Genomic DNA, 24,503 nt, shown 5'->3' with positions numbered 1-24,503 from the left:
CCCTGCCGTTTTTAACTGAACGTGCTTTTCTTACTCATTCAGTCAAGCCTTTCCCAGATTTTGACGTTGAACGTTTCTAGAAGGTTTGTGCTCAGCACTTTCCTGTCACCCATATTTGGCTTCTTTGCTGCACTCTGACACCTGAGTGATGAAAGAGGCGGGCCTAACTGGTGAAGCTACATTCCTAAAGACGCATAGATAGTACTTTGCAGGTGAGTGGTTCTCTTCTAGCAATGGAGTTCATTTTCACAGATGAGCAGTAGAGATCAGGAGTTAAAATATTGTTGCTTAGATCTAGAAGCTTCTTTTTAATGATACGGTGGTCATCAGTGCTGTCCATCAAATATCTTTGGTTTCTGTCTCCTGGGCATGTGGTACCATTGTACTTGCTTGCACCCTTGAAGATGGATATGGCGTTGTTAGTTGCTTTTGGTCAGTGAAATGTGCACAGGAATGATGTGCATCCCTTCATGGTAAAAACTTCTGGTGTGTAATTTGCCACTCTTTCCCTCTGTTTTGGTGATTGTTGGTGCTCCAGATGGTGGCTAGTCTCAGTCTGGGAACCAGAGCAAGCTTCCAGGTGACCTATGTTTGACACGTAGAGTGAGCAAGAAGTAAGCCTTTGTTTCAAGCCACCGAGATTTTGGAGTTATTACCAAATAACTATCTTTACTTGTACTAAGGAACCAGTGGAAATAGTTGAAATATGCTTTCCTACTTCAGATCTTTTCCTGCAGAGGAATCTGATCCTGCTCAGGACTTGTTTAACAGTTTAAATTTCACTGCCTCTTTATGCAAATAATCCAACATACACTGTGCTAGGTACTGTGGATTCAGAGCAGTAAGGCAGGCCTCTGCCCTTCAAGAGCTCCTTTGTAAGTGGAGAGAGGTAAAAATCATAATACAGTGTGGTGAGAAATAAGTATTGGGGAGGAAATAGGGCTGAAGGAACAATAATGTAAGAAAGCATAGTCAGTTTGGGGCTCAGCAGTTGGAAGAATGGAGTTGCCATTTACTGATATTGGGAACATTGGAATAAGAGCAGATTTGTGGAGAAAATAGAGTTCAATTTTGGCCTTGTTCATTTGAGTTTCCTAATAGATAACCAAGTGGAGAAATTGGATTAGCAGTTGGATATATTAGTCTGTAGTTCAGGAGAGCGATTGAAACTGGAAATACCACCCATAATACTGGTGACTCCAAAATTTTTTTTTAAAGCTATGAGACTAGATAGAGATCCAGGGAGTAAATGTAGATAGAGAGGAGGACCAACATCCAAGCCCTGGGATATCCCATGTAAAAAAGGCAGTGTAGCAATCTTCCAAATTCTGAGGGTAAATGGTTTCCTACCTCTGAGATAGGGGAAGAATCAAGGATAATCAAATGATAAATGCAAGAATAGACTATTAGATTTGGTAATGTGGAGGTCATTGGCGACCTTGACAAGAACAGTTTTGGTGCAGTGGGTTCAAGAGGATATAGAAGAGGAGTTGAAGACAGTGAGTATAGATAGTCACAGTGATGTTGTTTCAAGGATTTTTATTAGGGAGAGCAGAGTAATAGGGCTGTGACTGGAAGGGCACGAAGTGTTAGAGTTGTTTTTGTTTTTAGGTGGGCAGATAGCATATTTGTAAGTTAATGGGAATGGTGGAGTACAGAGAGACAAATTGATGATTAAAGAGAGAGAAGGGACAATTGCAGGGGTGAAGTCCTTGAGTAGATGAGAGGGAATGGCGTCTAGGATATAAATGGATATGTTGACCTTAAGCTCGATAGCTACATGGACAGTTCATCTGTGGTGATTATATTGACCCAAATACTGGTGAATTGGTAGCTTGGTAGTGGGACAGAGTGAACGTTCTCTTCTGATTACTTCCATATTCTCAGTTAAATAAGAAGGAAGGTCTTTAGCTAAAAATGAAGAGTGGGGGAGGTGTTGGAAGTTTGAGGAGAAAGAAGGTGTAAAATTCATCCAAGAGAGTGGGAAAAAATGAGTTGAATAAGGAAATATTTTAGGGCACCAGGTGCCCATTTGGCATTTGTGGTCATAAATTTAAGGTGAGTGAGACCCAGTTAGCATGCTTGAATGCTTCCCCTTCAGCTGTGTTGAGCTGCTTGGATGTGGGCACTGTGGGAGGGAGTGGCTGAGGTAGGATAGAGGACGTAATTGGAAAATAGGAGTAAAGGAACTGAGAGGTAAGGATAGTGGAAGGGTTATCTCAGTGCATATTGAGATCATCATGAATTAAGATGGGAGTAGTAATAGCAAAGAGACAATGATCCAGAATCTAAATCTTGAGGGAATGTGGAGGACTGAATGACCTACAGGTTTGTAGATGTCTGTAACAAGGAGGGATAGTGGGTGGTTATTGTTTGTTGGCATGAAGAAATCATCCAAAATAAAATACAGTTTCTCACAAACAAAGGTGTGTTTCTAGATTAAAAGGACCCTCCAAGAATCCAGCACAATTAATTTAAAAATATCCATGCCAAGGCACATCATCATGAAATTTTTTTTTTTTTTTAGAAATTTATTTTTTATTTGTTTATTTTTGGCTGCATTGGGTCTTCGTTGCTACACGTGGGCTTTCTCTGGTTGCAGCCAGCGGGGGCTACTCTTTGTTGTGGTGCACTGGCTTCTCATTGTGGTGGCTTCTCTTATTGTGGAGCACGGGCTCTAGGTGCTCATGCTTCAGTAGTTGTGGCGTGCAGGCTCAGTAGTTGTGGCTCGCAGGCTCTAGAGCACAGGCTCAGTAGTTGTGGCACATGGGCTTAGTTGCTCTGTGGCATGAGGGATCTTCCTGGACCAGGGCTCAAATCCGTGTCCCCTGCATTGGCAGGAGGATTCTTAACCACTGCGCCACCAGGGAAGTCCCCACATCATGAAATTTTTGAGCACTATGAAGACAAAAGAATATCTACAAATCACATAGAGTCATGAATCATTAGACTGTAGCAAGAATGGACACTAGAAGATAATGGAGCAAGGAGTGCCTTCTAAAAGAAAATGGGTTCCCACTCAGAATTCTGTATCCAGCCAAACTCTCAGGCAGGTGTGAGGGAACAATAAAGACATTTCACACATGCGAGGTCTCATAGTTTGACTTTCCACGCGCCCTTTATTAAGAACTCACTGGGTGGCGTGTACTCTAGCAAAAAATTCTGACCGAGGAGTTCCTGTGCTGGAGTTCTTCTATACCATGTATAGGTGGGATTTTTTTCTTGTTAAGGGACTCATAAGGAAGGACCTTTGTTGCTTCTGGAAATTACCAAAGGGCTGGAACCTTTTTTTTAAAAAAAAATAAATTTATTTATTTATTTATGGCTGCATTGGGTCTTCGTTGCTGCGTGCGGGCTTTCTCTAGTTGCGGCGAGCAGGGGCTGCTCTTTGTTGCGGTGTGCGGGCTTCTCATTGTGGTGGCTTCTCTTGTTGCGGAGCACAGGCTCTAGGCACGCGAGCTTCAGTGGTTGTGGCACGTGGGCTCAGTAGTTGTGGCTCACGGGCTTAGTTGCTTCGTGGCATGTGGGATCTTCCCGGACCAGGGCTCAAACCCATGTCCCCTGCACTGGCAGGTGGATTCCTAACCACTGCGCCACCAGGGAAGCCCCGGGCTGGGACCATTTTTTATTGCCATTTCCCATATTGCTTGCCCTAGTGCTTAGGTCAGTGTCTGGCACATAGTCAGCACTCACTAAATGTGAACTGCTGTTGTTAGCTATTATGAAACACTGCTTGCACTAATTATTTATTGAATGAATAAAGAATAATTACAGGTGAAACTGTGGGCTATGGGTGTTCAGAGAATGAATAATCACAGTTGTAAGCTAGATGGTGGGAAGGTGGGTCACCATAGTGATTTTCTATAGAGAGCGCTTACGTAAAGCCTCACAGAGGCAGGTTATCTCTTCAGGTGATGTTTATTGGTCAGGTACCAATACCCGTGGTTCTCTTTTGGGTTTACAGATCTACAGAAGTGATAATTGTCCCTGCCTTAAGAAAACTCAAAATACAGAGCAAGACTATGACCTTGTGTGTCTGAAAATGTGAAGTTTCACCTTCAGTATACTTGCTTGGATGCTGGCCAGGGAGGCTTGGTTTGGTGCTATAGAAGTAAAAAGGGTTTGCTTAGTTACGTTTTTATGGCCTTATTTCTGGCCCAGGGTGGAGGTCTAAGTATGGGTTTCCCCCTGCTGTCAGAAAGTACAGCCTTCCTAGGAAACCTTTTGTAAGGTGAAACAGCCTAAAGCGAAGGAGCAATTACCTTAGAACACATCTTGCTAACAGAGGCACAAAATAAATCAGGATAAAGCACAGATGCTCACAGACACAGTTCAAAGCTATGGAGGCTTGTTGCTGTTATGCTGAGTGTAGTTACCAGGGAAGGAGCTTGGCAGTGCCACTCTCATTGCTCCACTGCAAAACAGATGCTGGCTATCTTTGTTTTTCACCTTTTTTCATAAAAGCAAAAACCCTCTTCAGATTTCTTTCAGTTAGTGAAAACAGGTAGGTCTTATGTAAAAGCGAACTTTGAAAAGCAGGGGATGCCCCTGTCTGCATTTTCACATATGTCTGGGATGACTGTGTTCTGAGGACTCTTATTTAGTGAGTATAGTTGCATTAATAGTGCACAGTATTGTAACAGTGTTTCCTAACTCTTGGGCTCTTCTGTCATGTTCTAATTTTTGGAGAGGGGGAGTAGATGAGATGCAGATGCCCTCAAGAGTTCCACAGCTTAAATACTGCTTTGCCCTGAAATTAAAAAGAAAAGAAAAAGCAGAGTTTGCTACTTGGGTATTTAAAACTGTTTTCTGTGATTTTGAACCCTAGTTCGAGGGAAAGTTAGCTAATTTGGCATGCTTTTTGCTTTCAACTTGTTTGAAATAATATTAGGTTTATAGATGATTTGTACATATGGTACATAGCGTTCCTATATGGCCTTCACTCTGCTTCCTCTAATGTTAACATGGTGCATTTATGAAAACTAAGAAATTACTATTTGTACCGTACATTAGTTTACTAGATAAACTTTGTTTACTTAGTACATTTGTTTTTATTTGGAGTTTATTACTCCAGACTTTATTTGCCCACTCTTTCCACTAATGTCTTTTTTCTATCCAAGATCCAATCCAGGATTCCACAGTGCATTTATATTTGGCATGCTTTTAATAGTCAGAGAGGTGAGGGAAAGTACTTGTGGATGCCTTTTGAATGAAGACCTGTGAAACTGACTTTACAAAGAGCAGATTGTGTGTGGAAATGCTCAGAGAAATCTGGAGAAAAGGAAGAAAATGGGAAATAATATATTGTTACAGTGGAGCATAGTGACAGACTTTGAAATAACATTTTTCATTTGTGGTGGGTAGCATTTTCTGAAGTTCTCAGATTTAGTTTGTAGAGAGTCTTATATACCCCAATTTGTGAAATATGCATAGACATGAATTGCAATTGGGTACAAGTTTTAACCATTTTAGATAAGGTGACCTGTCAGTTAGGAACCATGTTTGGCAGCTGGTAGAAGATGCTTAACAATAATGACTTAAGTTTGAGGTTTACTCTCTCTTGCAAAAGATGTCTGTCTAGAGGAGGGCAGGCTAGGCCTGGTATGAAGTCATCAGGGAACCAGGCCTCTTCTGTGTTTGTATTTAGCAAATGGATTCCATTTTCTCCATAGCTTCATGGTCACAAAATGGCTGCAGGAACTCTAGCTATCTGGTCTGTCAGGCAAGAAGGGGAAAGAAAAGCGGCAGCTTTCCTAGTTGAGTCAGTTCTTTCCCTTCAGAAAACTTTCCCAGAAGCCTCCACCTGATGGCTTTTGCATGTCTCATTGGTCAGCTCTAGAAGCAAAGGAGCTGTGCCAATTGCTGCTCCAAATAAAATTGGGATACTGTTGGGTTGGCCAAAAGGTTCGTTTGGTTTTTTCCTTAAGTGGCTCTAGTAGTGCTTAGTTGTCTTTAACTTATTCGAAACAATTTTGTTAGATTGTGTTATGACAGCTGTCATATCAGCATGCATTTAAAAAAAAAACTTATCAGGACTTCCCTGGTGGTGCAGTGGTTAAGAATCCACCTGCCAGTGCAGGGGACACGGGTTTGAGCCCTGGTCCCGGAAGATCCCACATGCCACGGAGCAGCTAAGCCCGTGTGCCACAACTACTGAAGCCCGTGCGCCTAGAGCCCGTGCTCCACAACAAGAGACGCCACTGCAATGAGAAGCCTCAACGAAGAGTAGCCGCTGCTCGCCGCAACTAGAGAAAGCCCGTGCACAGCAATGAAGACCCAACGCACCCATAGGTAAATAAATAAATAAATAAATAAATAAATTTTATTTAAATAAATAAAAAATTAAAAATGTATCAAAATTGGTGAATTTTTGTGTAGCCACTTTAAAATTGAAGATGGAAGAAAAAAAGCAACATTTTCAGCATATTATGCTTTATTATTTCAAGAAAGGTGAAAATGCAACTGAAACGCAAAAAAAGATTTGTGCAGTGTATGGAGAAGGTGCTGTGACTGATCAAATGTGTCAAAAGTGGTTTGTGAAGTTTCCTGCTGGAGATTTCTCGCTGGACAATGCTCCACGGTCAGGTAGACCAGTTGAAGTTGATAGCAATCAAATCAAGACTTTAACTGAGAACAGTCAACATCATACCACGCGGGAGATAGCTGACATATTCAAAATATCCAAATCAAGCGTTATCCAAATCAAGCATTGAAAATCATTTGCACCAGCTTGGTTATGTTCGTCGCTTTGATTGGGTCCCACACAAGTTAAGTGAAAAAAATCTTCTTGACTGTATTTCTGCATGCGATTCTCTACTTAAACATAACGAAAACGTTCTGTTTTTAAAACAAATTGTGATGGGTGATGAAAAGTGGATACTGTACAGTAATGTGGAATGGAAGAGATCGTGGGGCAAGCAAAATGAACCACCACCAGCCACACCAAAGGCCGGTCTTCATCCAAAGCAGGTGATATTGTGTATAAGGTGGGGTTGGAAGGGAGTCCTCTATTATGAGCTCCTTCCGGAAAATCAAACGATTAATTCCAACATATACTGCTCCCAGTTAGACCAACTGAAAGCAGCACTCGACAAAAAGCATCCGGAATTAGTCAACAGAAAATGCATAATCTTCCATCAGGATAACGCAAGACCACATGTTTCTTTGATGACCAGGCAAAAACTGTTACAGCTTGGGTGGGAAGTTCTGATTCATCCACCGTATTCACCAGACATTGCACCTTCAGATTTCCATTTATTTTGGTCTTTACAAAATTCTGTTAATGGAAAAAATTTCAGTTCCCTGGAAGACTGTAAAAGACACCGGGAACCTTTGCTCAAAAAGATAAAAAGTTTTGGGAAGATGGAATTATGAAGTTGCCTGAAAAATGACAGAAGGTAGTGGAACAAAATGGTGACTGTGTTGTTCAGTAAAGTTCCTGGCAAAAATGAAAAATGTTTTTATTTTTACTTGAAAACCGAAGGCACTTTTTGGCCAATCCAATATTAGTAAAAAAAAAAAAAAAAAAAAAGGGGGGGGGGAGAATGGATATGGATTAGGCACCTGTTTGTCTCTACCCCAGAGAGGTAGCTGTGTGGATTGAAAGTTATATTGCTTAGGATTACTAATGGCTGTGATGAGCTACATGAAAATGCTGGGAGAAAATTCAAGTCATCGAATAGTTAAATGATGCCAACACATTTCTCAGTCGTGTGTGTGTGTGTGTGTGTGTGTGTGTATCCCTTCAGTTTGAGTCACTTTATGGTCACTGGTTAACCATGTATTGGTTATGACAGCAGTAATGTTGCCTTTGCTTTTTCCATTGCAAATTGTTGCTCCAGAAAGGACATCAGTGGGAAAGGACATTTATTGACTTGAGACACATCCTGCCTTCTTGGCTTTCTTCCAAGTCTGTTTTATGGAGGGAATAAATAGTTGCCACTTTAATGCAGGGCCAGCTTTCTTAAGTCCTTAAACCCTTTTCTTAGCAGTCCTGCAGTAGCTCCTTGTAATCAGTATCTGAAGTCTGGATTAATGCTGATATAATAATATGTTGTATTACTCCTGCTGTTGATTTTCCCCCCAATATTTTATTATGAAAACTGTTTGGAAGTACAGAAGAGTTGAAAGAATTGTTCAGTGGACATTCATGTATATTCATACCTAGATTCTCTGCTTAATGTATTTGCTCTGTTTGCCTTATCATATAGTCATCCCGCTCTCCATCCATCAATTCATCCTATGTTTTAATGCTTTTCAAAGTAAGTTACAGACATTGGTATGCTTCAACCCTAAACATTTCCTGGGATTGATTTCATAATAGGAAGAATACTCTCTATTTCAAGTGACAGAAACCCAACTCAATAAATTAAAGTAAAAAAGGGAGTGAATGTATTGGCTTACTTGGCTGGAAGGAATAGTGGGGAGATAGACTTGTAGGAAGACCTGTAAGAACTAGGGCCTCAGGAACTGGAACCAAGACTCTGCTATCAAAATAGTTGCCTCTATCTATATAGCCCGAAATCCACATTCTTCCTGCACTGTGACCCTAGAGGCCATGTCTCTTCTACCTCTAAAATAGGAAATCCCTGGAAAGGACTCCAGCTGACCTGGCTTGCCTCTGGGTGAGTCATGATTGGATGCTGTGGCAGAGACGGGGCACAGTGTATGTTACCAAGGGAAATGAAAATGGAAAGCATGCTAAGTGAAGTATATACCTCAGAAAGCTTTCCCATTTGTTCTCTCATGCTGGCATAATGCTGGTGTTTGACTAGAAGAGTACAAAGGAGAACTACAAATGCAAAACTCCTAAATAAAATAATATTACAGCCAGCCCTTCACATCCACAGGTTCTGCATCCATGGATTCAACCACCCCAATCAAAAATGTATTTTTTGGGCTTCCCTGGTGGCGCAGCAATTAAGAATCTGCCTGCCAATGCAGGAGACACGGGTTCGAGCCCTGGTCCAGGAAGATCCCACATGCCGCGGATCGACTAAGCCCGTGCGCCACAGCTACTGAGCCTGCACTCTAGAGCCCATGAGCCACAACCACTGAGCCCATGTGCCACAACTACTGAAGCCCGCACACCTAGAGCCCGTGCTCCACAACGGGAGAGGCCACCGCAATCAGAAGCCCGCGCACCACAACAAAGAGTAGCCCCCATTCGCCGCAACTAGAGAAAGCCCGGGTGCAGCAACAGAGACCCAACGCAGCCAAAAATAAATAAATAAATGAAAAAAATATATATATATTTTTTTAATTTGAGAAAGTTCCAGAAAGCAAAACTTGAATTTGCTGCACACAAGCAACTATTTATATAGCATTTACACTGTATTTACAACTGTTCACTTAGCATTTATATTAGGTATAAGTAATCTAGAGATGATTTTTTTTTTTATTTTTGGCTGCACCGTGTGGCATGTAGGATCTTAGTTCCCCAACCAGGGATCGAACCCGCACCCCCTGCATTGGAAGCCAGAGTCTTAACCACTGGACTGCCGGGGAGGTCCCTAGAGATGATTTAAAGTGTACCGGAGGATGTGCATAGGTTATATGCAAATACTATGCCATTTTATATAAGGGACTTGAGCATCTGCAGATTTTGGTATCTGTGGGGGTCCTGGAACCAATCCTCCATGGATAACAAGGGACAACTGTATAACAATGAAAATTCTAACCACACATGGTTTAGAGGTTATGGGGAAACAGGTACTCTGGTATATTGTAGGTGAACGTTTTAAGAAGACAATTTGGCAAGATCTATCAAAGTTTTAAATGCAGATACCTCTTAACCTGGCACTGCTAGTCTCTACCTTGCAGAAACTTTAGTACTTATGCCAAAGATGGCTATATAAGGTTGTTCAATGAAGCATTGTTTGCTATTTGCAAAAATAATAAAAATCCTGAATGTTCAATTATAGTGTCTGGTTAAATAAAAACAAAAGAACATAGTACAACAGTTTTAAAAATGAGGTTGCGTTCTATTTACTAGCTTGGAAAGATCTTAAGGTACAATGTTAAGTGAAAAAAGCACGTTGCAGAGCAGTTACATATGTCGTTATTATGATTTTATGTAAAACAACTCTCTCCCCAAAAAACTCACCCAAACTATGTGTTACTGAGAGATTCACATCAGATTGTTCACAACAGTTTTATAAGATGAAGTGATTCAGATTGGTATGAGGATTCACTTTGTAAAACATTCAAAGCACAAAGCATATAGAATATAAGGAGAATTATTCATGTTTTAATTGTTTAATTTTGAAAATCAAAGAGCATAAATTATGGAGGAAAAACAGGCAGAAATAAAATTTTCAAATTTTCTCCTTCATTTCCAGGGAACCAGGATAATAAAACACAAACAAACAAGAAAATATACCTGGCTATGTATACAGTGATTGTTATAAAAGCAATGAGCAGTGAATTAACTATTATGTATAAAATGGAAGATGGGGAGAACAGAGATGATTGTTTAGAATTCAGAAATATTGTATCTGAGGCTAACTTTATTGTCAGGAAATCAGTGAGGTATATCAGGAGAAGTTCAGAGTCAGGGTGCCTGGTCACTCAGGTCCTGGGGCTGTTAATCTTTACTCAGCCTTGTGATCTTGGGCAAACTGCTTCTCTTTGGGTCTTGTTTTCGTCTTGTCATCTGTCATGTCTAGATTTTGAGCCTGAATCCAAGGAAAGTGAGAAATAAAGTATAGTATACAAGCAGCATGTTTGATATAAACAATATTACTGGGTCTGTTGAGTCTACAGGTATTCTAAAGGAGGAACTTTGTAAAGTCGTGGGTGACCACAGGCCATCTACCCAGGATGTGCCAGCTGTGCTCAGGTAGACCTGGAAGCTACAGGGCAGTGCTGTTGCTGGGCTTGGTGTGTGTTTGAAAGTTTCTATTGAAAAAAAGGAAAAAAAGAGTGGGTGGATACACAACAAACTCATAATGGTGACCTCCGGAGGTGGGGAACAGTGAAGACTTTAGTTTTATATGTCATATTCCATTTTTTTAAATAAAAAAGGATGATAAATTAATATTTTACATAATTCAAAAAGGCACTAACGTAGGTTAATTCTGGGTGCTGGAAATATGAGTGATTGTGGTTTTCTTTATACTTACCAGGTGTTTTTTAATAGGTAGCTATTTCAGTAAGTGAAAAGTTTAATGGTTCAGTGACAAACAATAGGCTATGTTCTGGTTAAAAATTAAATTTGGGAAGCAAGAAAATATTCAAAGGAAAAAAGAACTAAATTTAGTTCTACCCATTTGACAAGAAAATACTATGATAATGTTTTACTCTGGGAAGAGGAAGGTCTTTCTACGTTTTATATGCTTTCACTTTGTTTTACTTTTCACTTTATTTATTTCCCAAAATACTTGCAGGGAAAAAAATCCTCTTTTTGCTCCTGTCTTCAGTATTGTCTTGGCTTCCCACTGCAGTAGTTGGGGAGCTGTTTGTTTCCTGGTCACATGACCTGTTAATGCTTTTTGTCACTGGCTGATCCTAAGTTTGAAAGCCCGAGAGCTCTTGGTAACCTTGGTAGTCAGCTAGGGTTGGGCAATGGACCAAAGGACCAACTTAATAAAATATTTGTCATGTAGAGAATGATTGCAAAATGAATCTTATATTAAACATGAGAAAGTGGGGAGGGACAGGCAACCATTTCCCAGGGAAAGAAGTTTTAATCTTAATCATCTTGCGGCTTAAATTCTGCTACTTCCAAAGTAGTTACTGAATTACTCCACATGTCCTCCTTACCTCCAGCCCCCAATTTTTATTATGAAAATGTTTGAATAATACAGAAAAGCTGAAAGAATAGTACAATGAATACTCTATACCAGTCGCTTAGATTCACCAATTTTAACTTTTACCTTATGTGCATTGTCTTTACTTTTTCTTTTCTTTTCATTCTTCTTTTCTGTTAAACGTTTTTCAATTTGCAGGTATAATGACACTTTGCTCCTAAGTACTGCCTCATGACTCTGCAAAGAAAAAGGACATTCTACTTCGTAACCACCATAATATTATCTCAGCTAAGAAAATTAATAGTCAATTTGAATATGCCCTGGATAATAGATAATAATATTATAATAATATATAATATAATTATTACCTGTTATCCAAGGCATATTCAGATTTCCTCAGATGTCTCATAGATGTTTCCCTGGGTTTTTGTTTGCTTGTTTGTTTGTTTAAATCGAATTAAGGTTCATAAATTGCATTGTCTTATTATTCTTTAATCTCTTTTACATAAGAGTTCTCCCTCTCTGTTCTTTCTGTTTTACATCACATTGGCTTCTTTTAACTTAAAATGTTTTAAATTATGGTAAAATACACATAAAATTTACCATCTTAACTGTTTTAAGTGTACAATTTAGTAGTATTAAGTACTTTCACATTGTTGTGCTACATTCACCAGTATCTATCCACAGAACTCTTCATCTTGCAAAACTGAAACTCTGGTACCTATTAAATAGTAACTCCCCACTCCTTCCCTCTGGCCCGTGGCAACCATCATTCTACTTTCTGTCTTTGTGAATTTGGCTGTTGTAGGTACCTCATAAAAACGGAATCATATAACATTTGTCCTTTTGTGACTGGCTTATTTCACTTATTATAATGTCCTTAGAGTTCATCCATGTTTTAGCATATGTCAGAATTTCCTGTCCTTTTTAAGATTGAATGATATTCCATTGTATGTATATACCACAGTTTATCTGTGTCCATAGACACTTGGGTTGCTTCTGCCTTTTGACTATTGCAAATAATGCTGCTATGAACATGGGTGTACAAATATCTCTTTGAGTCTTGCTTTCATTTCTTTGCGGTGTATACCCAGAAGTGGAATTGCTGGATCATATGGTAATTCTGTGTTTAATTTTTTGAGGATCACTGTGCTGTTTTCCTCAGCAACTGCAATATTTTACATTCCCACCAATGGTGCACAAAGGTTCTGATTTCTCCTCATCCTTGCTAAACTTTATATTTTCTGCTTTTTTGATAGTAGCCATGTTAATTTGTGTGGCAGTAATACCTCGTTGTGGTTTTGATTTGCATTTCCCTGATGATTAGTGATATTGAGCATCTTTTATCTTTTCATGTGCTTATTGGCCATTTATGTATCTTCTCTGGAGAAATGTCTATTCATGTTCTTTGCCCATTTTGAGTTGTTTGTCGTTGTTGAGTTATAGAGGTTCTTTATGTATTCTGGATATTAGCCTCTTAATAGATATATGATTTGCAAATATTTTCTCCCATTCTGTGGGTTATTTTTTCACTCTGTTAATTGTGTCCTTTAATGAACATAAGTTTTTAATTTTGATGAAGTCTAATTTATGTATCTTTCCATTTGTCATCTGTGCTTTTGGTGTCATTGGAAAATGACAAAAAATCATTGCTAACTCTAATGTCATGAAGCTTTTCCCATATGTTTTCTTCTAAAAATTTTATAGTTTTAGGTTTACATTTAGGTCTTTATTCTGAGTTAAATTTTGTATATGGTGTAAAGTCAGAGTTTGAATTTTTTTTTTTTTTTAATTTGCATGTGACTATACAGTTTTCCCAAAACCATTTGTTGAAAAAACTCTCCTTTCTCAATCCTGGTACCTTTGTCAAAAATCATTTGACCATGAGCACATTATAGTAAGTGAAATAAGCCAGTCACTAAAAGAGTTTATTACTGGGTTCTCTATTCTATTCCATTGTTCTATAATCAGTGGTCCCCAACCTTTCTGGCACCACGGACAGGTTTCGCGGAAGACAGTTTTTCCACGGACCAGGGGTGGGGTGGATGGTTCAGGGGGTAATTAATGTGAGCGATGAGGAGCTGCAGGTGACGCTTTGCTCGCTCGCCCGCCGCTCACCTCCTGCTCTGTGGCTGGGTTCCTAACAGGGCGTGGATGCTTACCGGTCCACAGCCCGGGGGTTGGGGACCCCTGTTCTATATGTCTGTCTTTATGCCAGTACCAAACTGTTATGGTTAGCTTTGTAATAATTTTTAAAATCAGGAAGTGTGTCCTCCAGCTTTATCCTTCTTTTTCAATATTGTTTTGTCTATTCTGGGTTCCTTGAGATTACTGTGAATTTTAGGATGGATTTTTCTGTTTCTTTAAAAAAAGTTTCTGGAGTGGACGGGAGGGATAAATTGGAAGATGGAGATTGACACATATACACTACTATATATAAAATAGATAACTAATAAGGACCTACTGTATAGCACAGGGAACTCTACTCAATACTCTGTAGTGGCCTATAAGGGAAAAGAATCTAAAAAGAAGAGTGGATATGTGTATTTGTATACCAGATTCACTTTGCTGTACACCTGAAACTAACACAACATTGTAAATCAATTATGCCCCAATAAAAATTAAAAAAATATATATATATATATAAAAGTTCCTGGAATTGTGATGGAGATTATATTGAATCTGTAGATTGTTTTGTGTAGTATTGACAGCTTAACAGTATTCAGTGTTCCAATGCATGAACATGAATGTATTTCCATTATTGGTGCCTTCTTTAATTTACTTCAGAAATGTATGAATGATTCAGTTTCTCTGAATCCTCACCAGCATTTCGGTATCGTCACCATTTGTTATGGATATTTTAGCTTTTCTAATAGATGTGTAGTAATATCTCATTGTGGTTTTAACTTGCATTTCCCTAATGGATAATGATGTTGAACATGTTTTCATGTGCTTATGTGCCATCTCTATATCCACTTTGAGAAAATGTTTTTTCATGCCTTTGGCCTGTTTTCTAATTGGATTTTTTTTTTACTGTTGAGTTTGGAGAGTTTCTTATGTATTCTCCTTGGTTAGATAAGTGATTTGCAAATATGTTCTCCCAATCTGTAGCTTGTCTTTTCATTCTCCCATCAGGTTCTTTCACAAAGCAAAAGTTTAAAATTTTGATGAAGTCTAATTTATCAAATTTTTAATCGATCAGACTTTTGGTATCAAGCCTAAGAACTTCATTAAATCCTAAGCCCTGAATATTTATTCTCTTTTCTTCTGAAGATTTTATAGTTTTACATTAAAATTTTTAAATCTATGATCTATCTTAATTTTTGTGAAAGTTATAAGGTTTAGGTTGAGGTTCATGTTTTTGTCTTTGGATATCCAGTTGTTTCAGCACCATTTATTGAAGAGACTATATTTCCTCTATTGAATCGCTTTCCACCCTTTGTCAAATATTAATTGGCTATATTTTTGTGGGTCTATTTCTGGCTATTTTGTTCCATTCCATTGATTTATGTGTCTGTCTCTCAGCCAGAACCACAGTCTTGATTACTTTAGCTATATAATAAGTTTTTTAAATTTTTTTGAATTTTATTTTATTTTTTTATATAGCAGGTTCTTATTAGTTACCTATTTTATACATGTTAGTGTATATATGTCAATCCCAATTCATCCCACCATTGAGAATGATGTTTGCTGTGGGTTTGTCATATGTGGCCTTTATTATGTTGAGGTAGGGTCCCTCTGTGCCCACTTTCTGGAGAGGTTTTATCATGAATGGGTGTTGAGTTTTGTCAAAAGCTTTTTCTGCATCTATTGAGATGATCATATGGTTTTTATTCTTCAATTTGTTATATGGTGTATCACATTGATTGATTTGCGTATATTGAAGAATCCTTGCATCCCTGGGATAAATCCCACTTGATCATGCTGTATGATCCTTTTAATGTGTTGTTGGATTCTGTTTGTTAGTATTTTTTTGAGGATTTTTGCATCTATATTCACCAGTAGTATTGGTCTGTAATTTTCTTTTTTTGTACTATCTATCTGGTTTTGGTATCAGTGATGTTGGCCTCGTAGAATGAGTTTGGGAGTGTTCCTTCCTCTGCAGTTTTTTGGAAGAGTTTGAGAAGCTGTTGTCTAAATGTTTGATAGAATTCACCTGTGAAGCCATCTGGTTCTGGACTTTTGTTTGTTGGAAGATTTTTAATCACAGTTTCAACTTCATTACTTGTGATCGGTCTGTTCATATTTTCTATGTCTTCCTGGTTCAGTCTTGGAAGGTTATACCTTTCTGAGAATTTGTCCATTTCTTCCAGGTTGTCCATTTTATTGGTATAGAGTTTCTTGTAGTAGTGTCTTATGATGCTTTGTATTTCTGTGGTGTCCATTGTAACTTCTCCTTTTTCATTTCTAATTTTACTGATTTGAGTCCTCTCCCTTTTTTTCTTGATGAGTCTGGCTAATGGTTGATCAATTTTGTTTATCTTCTCAAAGAACTAGCTTTTAGTTTTATTGATCTTTGCTATTGTTTTCTTTGTTTCTATTTCATTTATTTCTGCTCTGATCTTTATGATTTCTTTCCTTCTGCTAACTTTGGGTTTTGTTTGCTCTTCTTCTCGTTCCTTTAGGTGTAAGGTTAGATTGTTTATTTGAGATTTTTCTTGTTTCTTGAGGTAGGCTTGTATAGCAATAAACTTCCCTCTTAGAACTGCTTTTGCTGCATCCCATAGGTTTTGGCTTGTTGTGTTTTCATTGTCATTTGTCTCTAGGTATTTTTTGATTTCCACTTTGATTTCTTCAGTGATCTCTTGGTTATTTAGTAACGTAGTGTTTAGCCTCCATGTGTTTATGTTTTTTACGTTTTTTTTCCCTGTAATTCATTTCTAATCTCATAGCACTGTGGTCAGAAAAGATGCTTGATATGATTTCAATTTTCTTAAATTTACTGAGGCTTGATTTGCGGCCCAAGATGTGATCTATCCTGGAGAATGTTCTGTGTGCACTTGAGAAGAAAGTGTAAACTGTTTTTGGATGGAATGTCCTATAAATATCAATTAAATCTATCTGGTCTATTGTGTCATTTAAAGCTTCTCTTTCCTTATTAATATTCTGTTTGTATGATCTGTCCATTGGTGTAAGTGAGGTGTTAAAGTCCCCCACTATTATTGTGTTACTGTCGATTTTCTCTTTTATAGCTGTTAGCATTTGCCTTACGTATTGAAGTGCTCCTATGTTGGGGGCATATATATTTTTAATTGTTATATATTCTTCTTGGATTGATCCCTTGATCAGTATGTAGTGTCCTTCTTTGTCTTTTGTAACATTCTTTATTTTAAAGTCTATTTTATCTGATATGAGTATTGCTACTCCAGCTTTCTTTTGCTTTTTTTCTTTTTTCCATCCCCTCACTTTCAGTCTGTATGTTTCCTTAGGTCTGAAGTGGGTTACTTTTAGACAGCATATATATGGGTCTTATTTTTATATCCATTCAGCGAGCTTGTGTCTTTTGGCTGGAGCATTTAATCCATTCACGTTTAAGGTAATTATCAATATGTATGTTCCTGTTACCATTTTCTTAATTGTTTTGGGTTTGTTTTTGTAGGTCCTTTTCTTCTCTTGTGTTTCCCACTTAGAGAAGTTCCTTTAACATTTGTTGTAGAGCTGGTTTGGTGGTGCTGAATTCTCTTAGCTTTTGCTTGTCTGTAAAGCTTTTGATTTCTCCATCGAATTTGAATGAGATCCTTTCTGGGTAGAGTAATCTTGGTTGTAGGTTCTTCCCTTTCATCACTTTAAATGCATCATGCCACTCCCTTCTGGCTTGTAGAGTTTCTGCTGAGAAATCAGCTGTTAACCTTATGGGAGTTCCCTTGTATGTTATTTGTTGTTTTTCCCTTGTTGCTTTTAATAATTTTTCTTTGTCTTTAATTTTTGCCAATTTGGTTACTATGTGTCTCGGCGTGTTTCTCCTTGGGTTTAGCCTGCCTGGGACTGTCTGCGCTTCCTGGACTTGGGTGGCTGTTTCCTTTCCCATGTTAGGGAAATTTTCGACTATAATCTCTTCAAATATTTTCTTGGGTCCTTTCTGTTTTCCTTCTGGGACCCCTGTAATGCGTATGTTGGTGCGTTTAATGTTGTCCCAGAGGTCTCTTAGGCTGTCTTCATTTCTTTTCATTCTTTTTTCTTTAGTCTGTTCTGCAGCAGTGAATTCCACCATTCTGTCTTCCAGGTCGCTTATCCGTTCTTCTCCCTCAGTTATTTTGCTATTGATTCCTTCTAGTGTATTTTTCATATCATTTATTGTATTGTTCACCTCTGTTTGTTTGTTCTTTAATTCTTCTAGGTGTTTGTTCTCTCATTCTTCTAGGTCTTTGTTAAACATTTCTTGCATCTTCTCAGTCTTTGCCTCCATTCTTTTTCCAGGGTCCTGGATCATTTTCACTATTGTTATTCTGAATTCTTTTTCTGGAAGGTTGCCTGTCTCCACTTCATTTAGTTGTGTTGCTGGGGTTTTATCTTTTTCCTTCATTTGGTACATAGCCCTCTGCCTTTTCATTTTGTCTGTCTTTCTGTGAATGTGGTTTTTGTTCCACGGGCTGCAGGATTGTCGTTATTCTTGCTTCTACTGTCTGCCCCCTGGTAGATGAGACTATGTGCAAGCTTCCTGATGGGAGGGACTGGTGGTGGGTAGAGCTGGGTGTTGCTCTGGTGGGCAGAGCTCAGTAAAACTTTCATCTGTTTGTCTGCTGATGGGTGGGGCTGAGTTCCCTCCCTGTTGGTTGTTTGGCCTGAGGCGACCCAGCACTGGAGACTACAGGCTCTTTGGTGGAGCTAATGGCAGATTCCGGGAGGGCTCATGCCAAGGAGTACTTCCCAGAACTTCTGTTGCCAGTGTCCTTCTCCCCCCGGTGAGCCACAGCCATCCCCCACCTCTGCAGGAGACCCTCCAAGAATAGCAGGTAGGTCTGGTTCAGTCTCCTGTGGGGTCACTGCTCCTTTCCCCTGAGTCCTGATGCACACACTACTTTGTGTGTGCCCTTCAAGAGTGGAGTCTCTGTTACCCCCAGTCCTGTCGATGTCCTGCAAACAAATCCCACTAGCCTTCAAAATCTGAGTCTCTGGGAATTCCTCCTTCCTTTGCCAGATCCCCAGGTTGGGAAGCCTGACGTGGTACTCAGAACCTTCACTCCAGTGAGCGGACTTCTGTGGTATAATTGTTCTCCAGTTTGTGAGTCACCCACCTGGCAGTTATGGGATTTGATTTTATTGTGATTGTGCCCCTCCTACTGTCTCATTATGGCTTCTCCTTTGTCTTTGGTTGTGGGGTATCTTTTTTGGTGAGTTCCAGTGTCTTCCTGTCGATGACTGTTCAGCAGTTAGTTGTGATTCCAGTGTTCTCGCAAGATGGAGTGAGTGCCCGTCCTTTTGCTCCGCCATCTTGAACCTGTCTCTGTAATAAGTCTTGACATCAGGTAGAGTGATTTCTCCCACTTTATTCATTTTCAGAAAAGTTTTAGCTATTCTAGAATGTTCCTTTGCCATTCCATGTAAGTTTTAGAGTAATCTTTTCTATATCTACAAAAAATCTTGCTGGGATTATGATAGGAATTGTGTAAAACTTGTACACTAATTTGAGGAGAATTGACATCTATATTATGTTGAGTCTTCCAGTCCGTAAATACGTCTCTCCACTTACTTATATCTTATTTGGTTTCTTTAATCAGTGTTTTGTAGTTTTTAGCATGTAAGTCCAGTGCATGTTTTGTTAGATTTATATTTAAATGATACTGTATTTTTAATTTTGGTTTCTGTGTGTTCATTTATACAGTTGGTTTTTATATGTTGAGCTTGTGACTTTGTTGAATTCACTTATTAGTTCTCAGATTTTTTTTTTTTGTAGATTCTGTGAGATTCCCTGCATAGGTCATTATGTCATCTGCAAATAGCGATGGTTTTATGTCTTCCTTTTCTGTGTTTATGCCTTTTATTTCCTGTGTTTTTTTTTTTGCCTTATCGCATTGGCTAGAACTTCCAGTATTATGTTGAATCGGAGTAATGAGAGCAGACATCTTTTTCTTGTTCCTCATTTAGTCTTTCACTATTAAGTATATTCCAAACTTTGCTTTGGAGGTTTTTTGTAGATGTTCTTTATCAAGTTGAGGAAACTCTATTTCTGGTTTTCTAAGTGTTTTTATTATGAATGGGTGTTGAATTCTGTTAGATGATTTTTCTGCATCAATTATATGGTTGTGTGATTTTTTTTCTTCCTTAGCCTGATGGATTATATTGATTGATTTACCAGTAGTGAAACAGCCTTGCATCCCTCTTGGTCATGATGTACAATTCTTTTTGTATGTTTTTGAATTCTATTTGCTAATATTTTATTGAGGATTTTTATATCTATATTCATGGTAGATATTGATCTGTAGGTTTCTATTTTTTGGTGCTATCTTTGGTTTTGGTATTAGGTGGAAGACTGTGAACATCTTGAGGGAAGACAGTGATAATGACCACTAAGTCAAGGACTTGGGGTATGGGGACATCAGAAAGAATCCAGGGGGGAAAGAGAATCCAAGGAAGGGAAGTGGTGTTGTTTGACTGGAAATACTATTGCTTGGGTGAGTGTAGAGCAGTGTACCGGAACAGAGTGGTGAGGATGAAATCTGATTGTTATGGATGGAACAGTTACTGTAGTTGGTTTGTGGAGGATCTTAGATAATAATGATGTGGTAGGGCTGGGAATATGTTTACTGTAGGGAAAAAAAATTAATATAGGAGTGTTAGGGAATGAATACTGGAGACAGATCTTGGACCTGAAGGTGATGTGGACAGACCCTGTGGAAAGATCAGTCTCAAGCAGGAAAGTGACCAGCTCTCTCTCGGACTTCTGGGAAGGAGGAGGGATTGATATGGAAAGCATGGGGTCCTTAGAAGTGATATTAATGTCTGGTCGTGTCTCTCCTTATGCTTTGTTTGGGAGGAAGGGCATATGCCTAAAACCAATGGAATCAGAGATCTGCACAGAAATGGGACCAAGTACCATCTACTGACACTCTCTGATGATGATACATCAGAGCTTCCTTTAGGTCCTTAGGCCAGTTTTTGGTTTTTGTCTGTTTGTTTTTTGGTTTGTTTTTAACAGACCAATGATGACCACAGTTAGGACAGATAAGTGTAGAAACTCTTCCTTGATTAAACTTCAAAATTGAGAAGTCATTGGAAGTCCTTCTGGTCAGCTGCTCAGTTCTAATCCTGTCCAGCATTCATCATGAGAGGGCCTTTGGCTCCATCCTTTGTTGAGCCAGAGAGCCACTGACCATCGGTTTACAATCAGCAGTTCAGACTTAGTCTTCAGACCACTTCTGCATAATCTCTTCCAAAAAATAGAAAAAAAAAGAATACTCCCTAATTTCTTGTTATGATTCCGATACCAAAGTCAGACAAGGACCAGTTTCCATCCCTAGCAGTCGTTCTCTTCTTCATGCCTTCATGTGCTGGCACTCAGGAAGCTGATTTCTGTTCTTATTGCAGCTGCAGTCGACTCCGCCAGGTTCAGAGCATCCTGACCCAGAGCAGCAAGTCTCAACCCGACGGGATCCTCTGCATCCTAGGTCAGTGCTTTTAACAAGGTGGGACTCAGGGCTGGGGCAACTTGGCTTCTGTTCACAGGAAGATATAATAATAGTATCATCACTGTGAGATAAGCTGTGAGTTAGTATTCTTCTCCCAGCTTTTGTTCCCCTGAGATCTGTTGCTGTTTTAATGAGGTCAGGTGAGATATCAGTGAGATAGGGGGCCTGTACCACAGAGCAGGCACTTTGTACATGTTATCTCATTTCTCCTCACAGCAACCTTACAAGAAGCAGTGTTGTCCCTTTTTTACAGAGGAGGAAACTGAGACTCTGGGAGATCAAACAGACTTGCTCAGGGCCATAGAGTGGCAGAATTGGGCATTTATTTGTTCTTTAACACTGTTTTTATTATGAAAATACATCATATAATTTAAAAATTAAGACATTACACAAATAATAATGAACAAAATTTTCTAATCATCCCAGTTACCCAATCCCACTCCCCAGAGATAATATCAACCGTATTTTTTTTTTAACACAAAAGGGAACATTTTATGTATATTGTTGTTAATCTAATTGAAAAATTTTCACTTGATAAGTATATCTTGGAGATTTTTCTATGTCAGGTCAATCTCCTTCTTTATCTCACTTTCATTTACATTCACAGTATTGAGTCATAAAACTTGCTTAGCTCAGGTTGTTTGTCTGTCAACCACCCAATTTCCTTACCAGAAGCGAACCACTTTCTTGTTTGTCCTTCCTCAGATAGTCTATGCATAATTTTATTTTTTCACTTAATAGCACTTGCATTTAAACTTACGATAGGCAGTGGGCAGAGTGATTAAAAACGTGCACTCTGGAGCCAGGCAGGTTTTGGGTTTGAATCTTGGCTTCATCACTCACTTAGCCAAGAGACATAGTTTGTGGTGGGCCTAGAATTCCAGTCAAATGCTGAAACAACACTCACTGGATTCTCTTTCCAGCTGCAGCCATCAAGGGTGTGGGGGCTGTCTTTGCCATGAATTTACTTATGAATAAAATCACCTGTTTGTTACTGGACTTATGCTATTATTTCTGTTAGTTAAGGCTCAACCTCGTAAAAATAGGCAGCATAAAATTGATCATGTGGGCTACTTGAATATAGAATACTAAAGGATTGAGGAAAAGGTCAACTTATAAGAATATCACGAGACCATATATATATATATATATATATATATATATATATATACACACATATATATATATTTTTTTTAATGAAAACACACAAATGTTGCAGAAATTGATGTTTGAAGTTGGGTGTGAAGATTGAGGTAAAAACTTAATAAACCTTCAGGACAGGGACTTCCCTGGCGGTCCAGTGGTTAAGACTATGTGCTTCTGATGCAGGGGCCGTGGGTTCCATCCCTAGTCAGGGAACTAGGGTCCCACATGCTGCGTGGTGCGGCCAAAAAAAAAAAAAAAACCTTCAGGACAGCTGAATGTGAAACAGCTTTATGTGAACGTGAAGCAAGAAATCAGTGAGGCACTTGTATGTTTTTAAACAGCTTCTGGGGTTTAGTGAATTCTGCTTTTTTGGGTAATTAGGGTTATCATAGCATCTCATGGTTGGTTGGTTGGTTTAATCTAGCCTTCTAGCCTCGACAGTATCCTTCTGAGCAACTCTGGCTCAACTCCCTCCACTTTGGCATTTCTCATTTAGTTATTATGGTGTAGGAGATGTTCTCACTGAATTTCTGCTAACCTTTTTTTAAAAACAGCTTTATGGTGGTATAATTCATGTATAGTAAACTGCACATATTTAAAGTGTACGATGTGATAAGTTTTGACATATGTGAAATCCCTCTTTTGGGATTTTTCTTATGTTTTTCTCATGCTTAGACTGGGGTTATGGATTTTGGAGTGCAAGACCAATGAAGTAACATGCCATTTTCATCACACGATATCAAGGATACATACTAACAACAAGACTTTTCACTGTTTATATTGACTTTGATCACTTGGCTAAGATAATATTTGTCAGGTTCTGCATTGTAAAGTACTCTCCCCACCCCTCCTTCCATATTGTCCTCTTTGGAAGGAAGTCACTATGAGCCCACACTTAAGGAGTCGGGATTATGCTCCATTGCCTTGAGGAGGGTAGTGTCTACATAAATTATTTGAAATTCTTCTGCATGGGATATTTGTCTCTTCTTCCCCATTTATTTATTTATTCAATCGTTTGTTTGTATGTCTTCATGGAGATTTATTTTATACTTTGAGTTAAAATCCAGTACTACTTCATTTATACCTTAGGTTATAATCTACTACTACTTCAAATTGTTCCAGCTTTGGCTGTTTGGGGCTCTTTCAGTTGGTTCCTACATCCCTCCCTTTGATATATCACCATAGAAGTTATAGTTTGTTTAGTACTTCTGTACTTTCTGACGCTATAAGATGCTCCAGTCTTATTTTGTATATTACCTGCTTCAGTCCTAGAATCAGCCATTTCTCTAAGGAGCCCTGATTTCTTTTATTGGAGAAAGGTATTAGAAACCAAGATCTGGGGACTGGGTATGCTCTTTGCTACTGGGATGTCATTGCTTTTAGGCCCTCTCAGCTGACAAAGTAAGGAAATATATGTGTGTACCTTAAGTGGTGTATATATATACATCTGTATATGTTATGTAACTGTCTCTACTGTATTAAGCTAAACATGAATTCATATTAGTGCTTCTAGCTCTAACCCATTACTACATGGATCATTCTAGCTTCCTTCTCTTGCTTATCTGTAAACTTCCACTCCACCAGTGAGAAACTTGGCACCTACTGTCTACCATCCATTTACTTGTTTAATTCCAGTATGCATATTTAGCAGTATCAGATTTGTAGCCCAAAATTCCCCCATGGGAAACAACTTTATTAACTAGAGTATGGTGGTTACATATAGTATCTTTTGCCTTTAATTTTACATGGTCAGTCTTTTTAATGTTAGCATTTTTTGTGGCAGTTTATGTAGCTGGAATCCTTAGCAGAGGACATGCTGCCCAGTCCACTGGTTATTTTTAACTCTGTAGCCCTTTCTACTTCAGGCCTTATGTAGGCCAGGTCATTTCTGCTTTTGATTCTTTTTCATCTCTTTCTTCACTAAAGTGTTGAATGGCATAAAAGAGGGCTGTGCTGCTTTGATCTAGCTGAGAAAGTAATC

The 24,503-nt window shown here is 38.8% G+C and overlaps 1 protein-coding gene across 3 annotated transcripts in view; it reads left to right on the top strand.

Moving 5' to 3' along the window:
- DNAAF9 (dynein axonemal assembly factor 9) overlaps positions 1-24,503 on the top strand; it is a 152,448-nt gene that overhangs the window by 7,497 nt on the left and 120,448 nt on the right. For all 3 annotated transcript variants that reach the window (XM_082428909.1, XM_082428908.1, XM_082428907.1), the window contains exon 2: positions 21,276-21,355. In XM_082428909.1, coding sequence (XP_082285035.1) covers positions 21,276-21,355 — 80 coding nt within the window. The remainder of the gene's footprint in view (positions 1-21,275; positions 21,356-24,503) is intronic.

This window comes from Balaenoptera physalus (assembly GCF_965194825.1).
Source record: "Balaenoptera physalus genome assembly, chromosome: 16".
Taxonomy (NCBI): Eukaryota; Metazoa; Chordata; class Mammalia; order Artiodactyla; family Balaenopteridae; genus Balaenoptera; species Balaenoptera physalus.
Note: the sequence above shows the minus strand (reverse complement) of the source record. Positions and strands in the feature narration are given on the sequence as shown.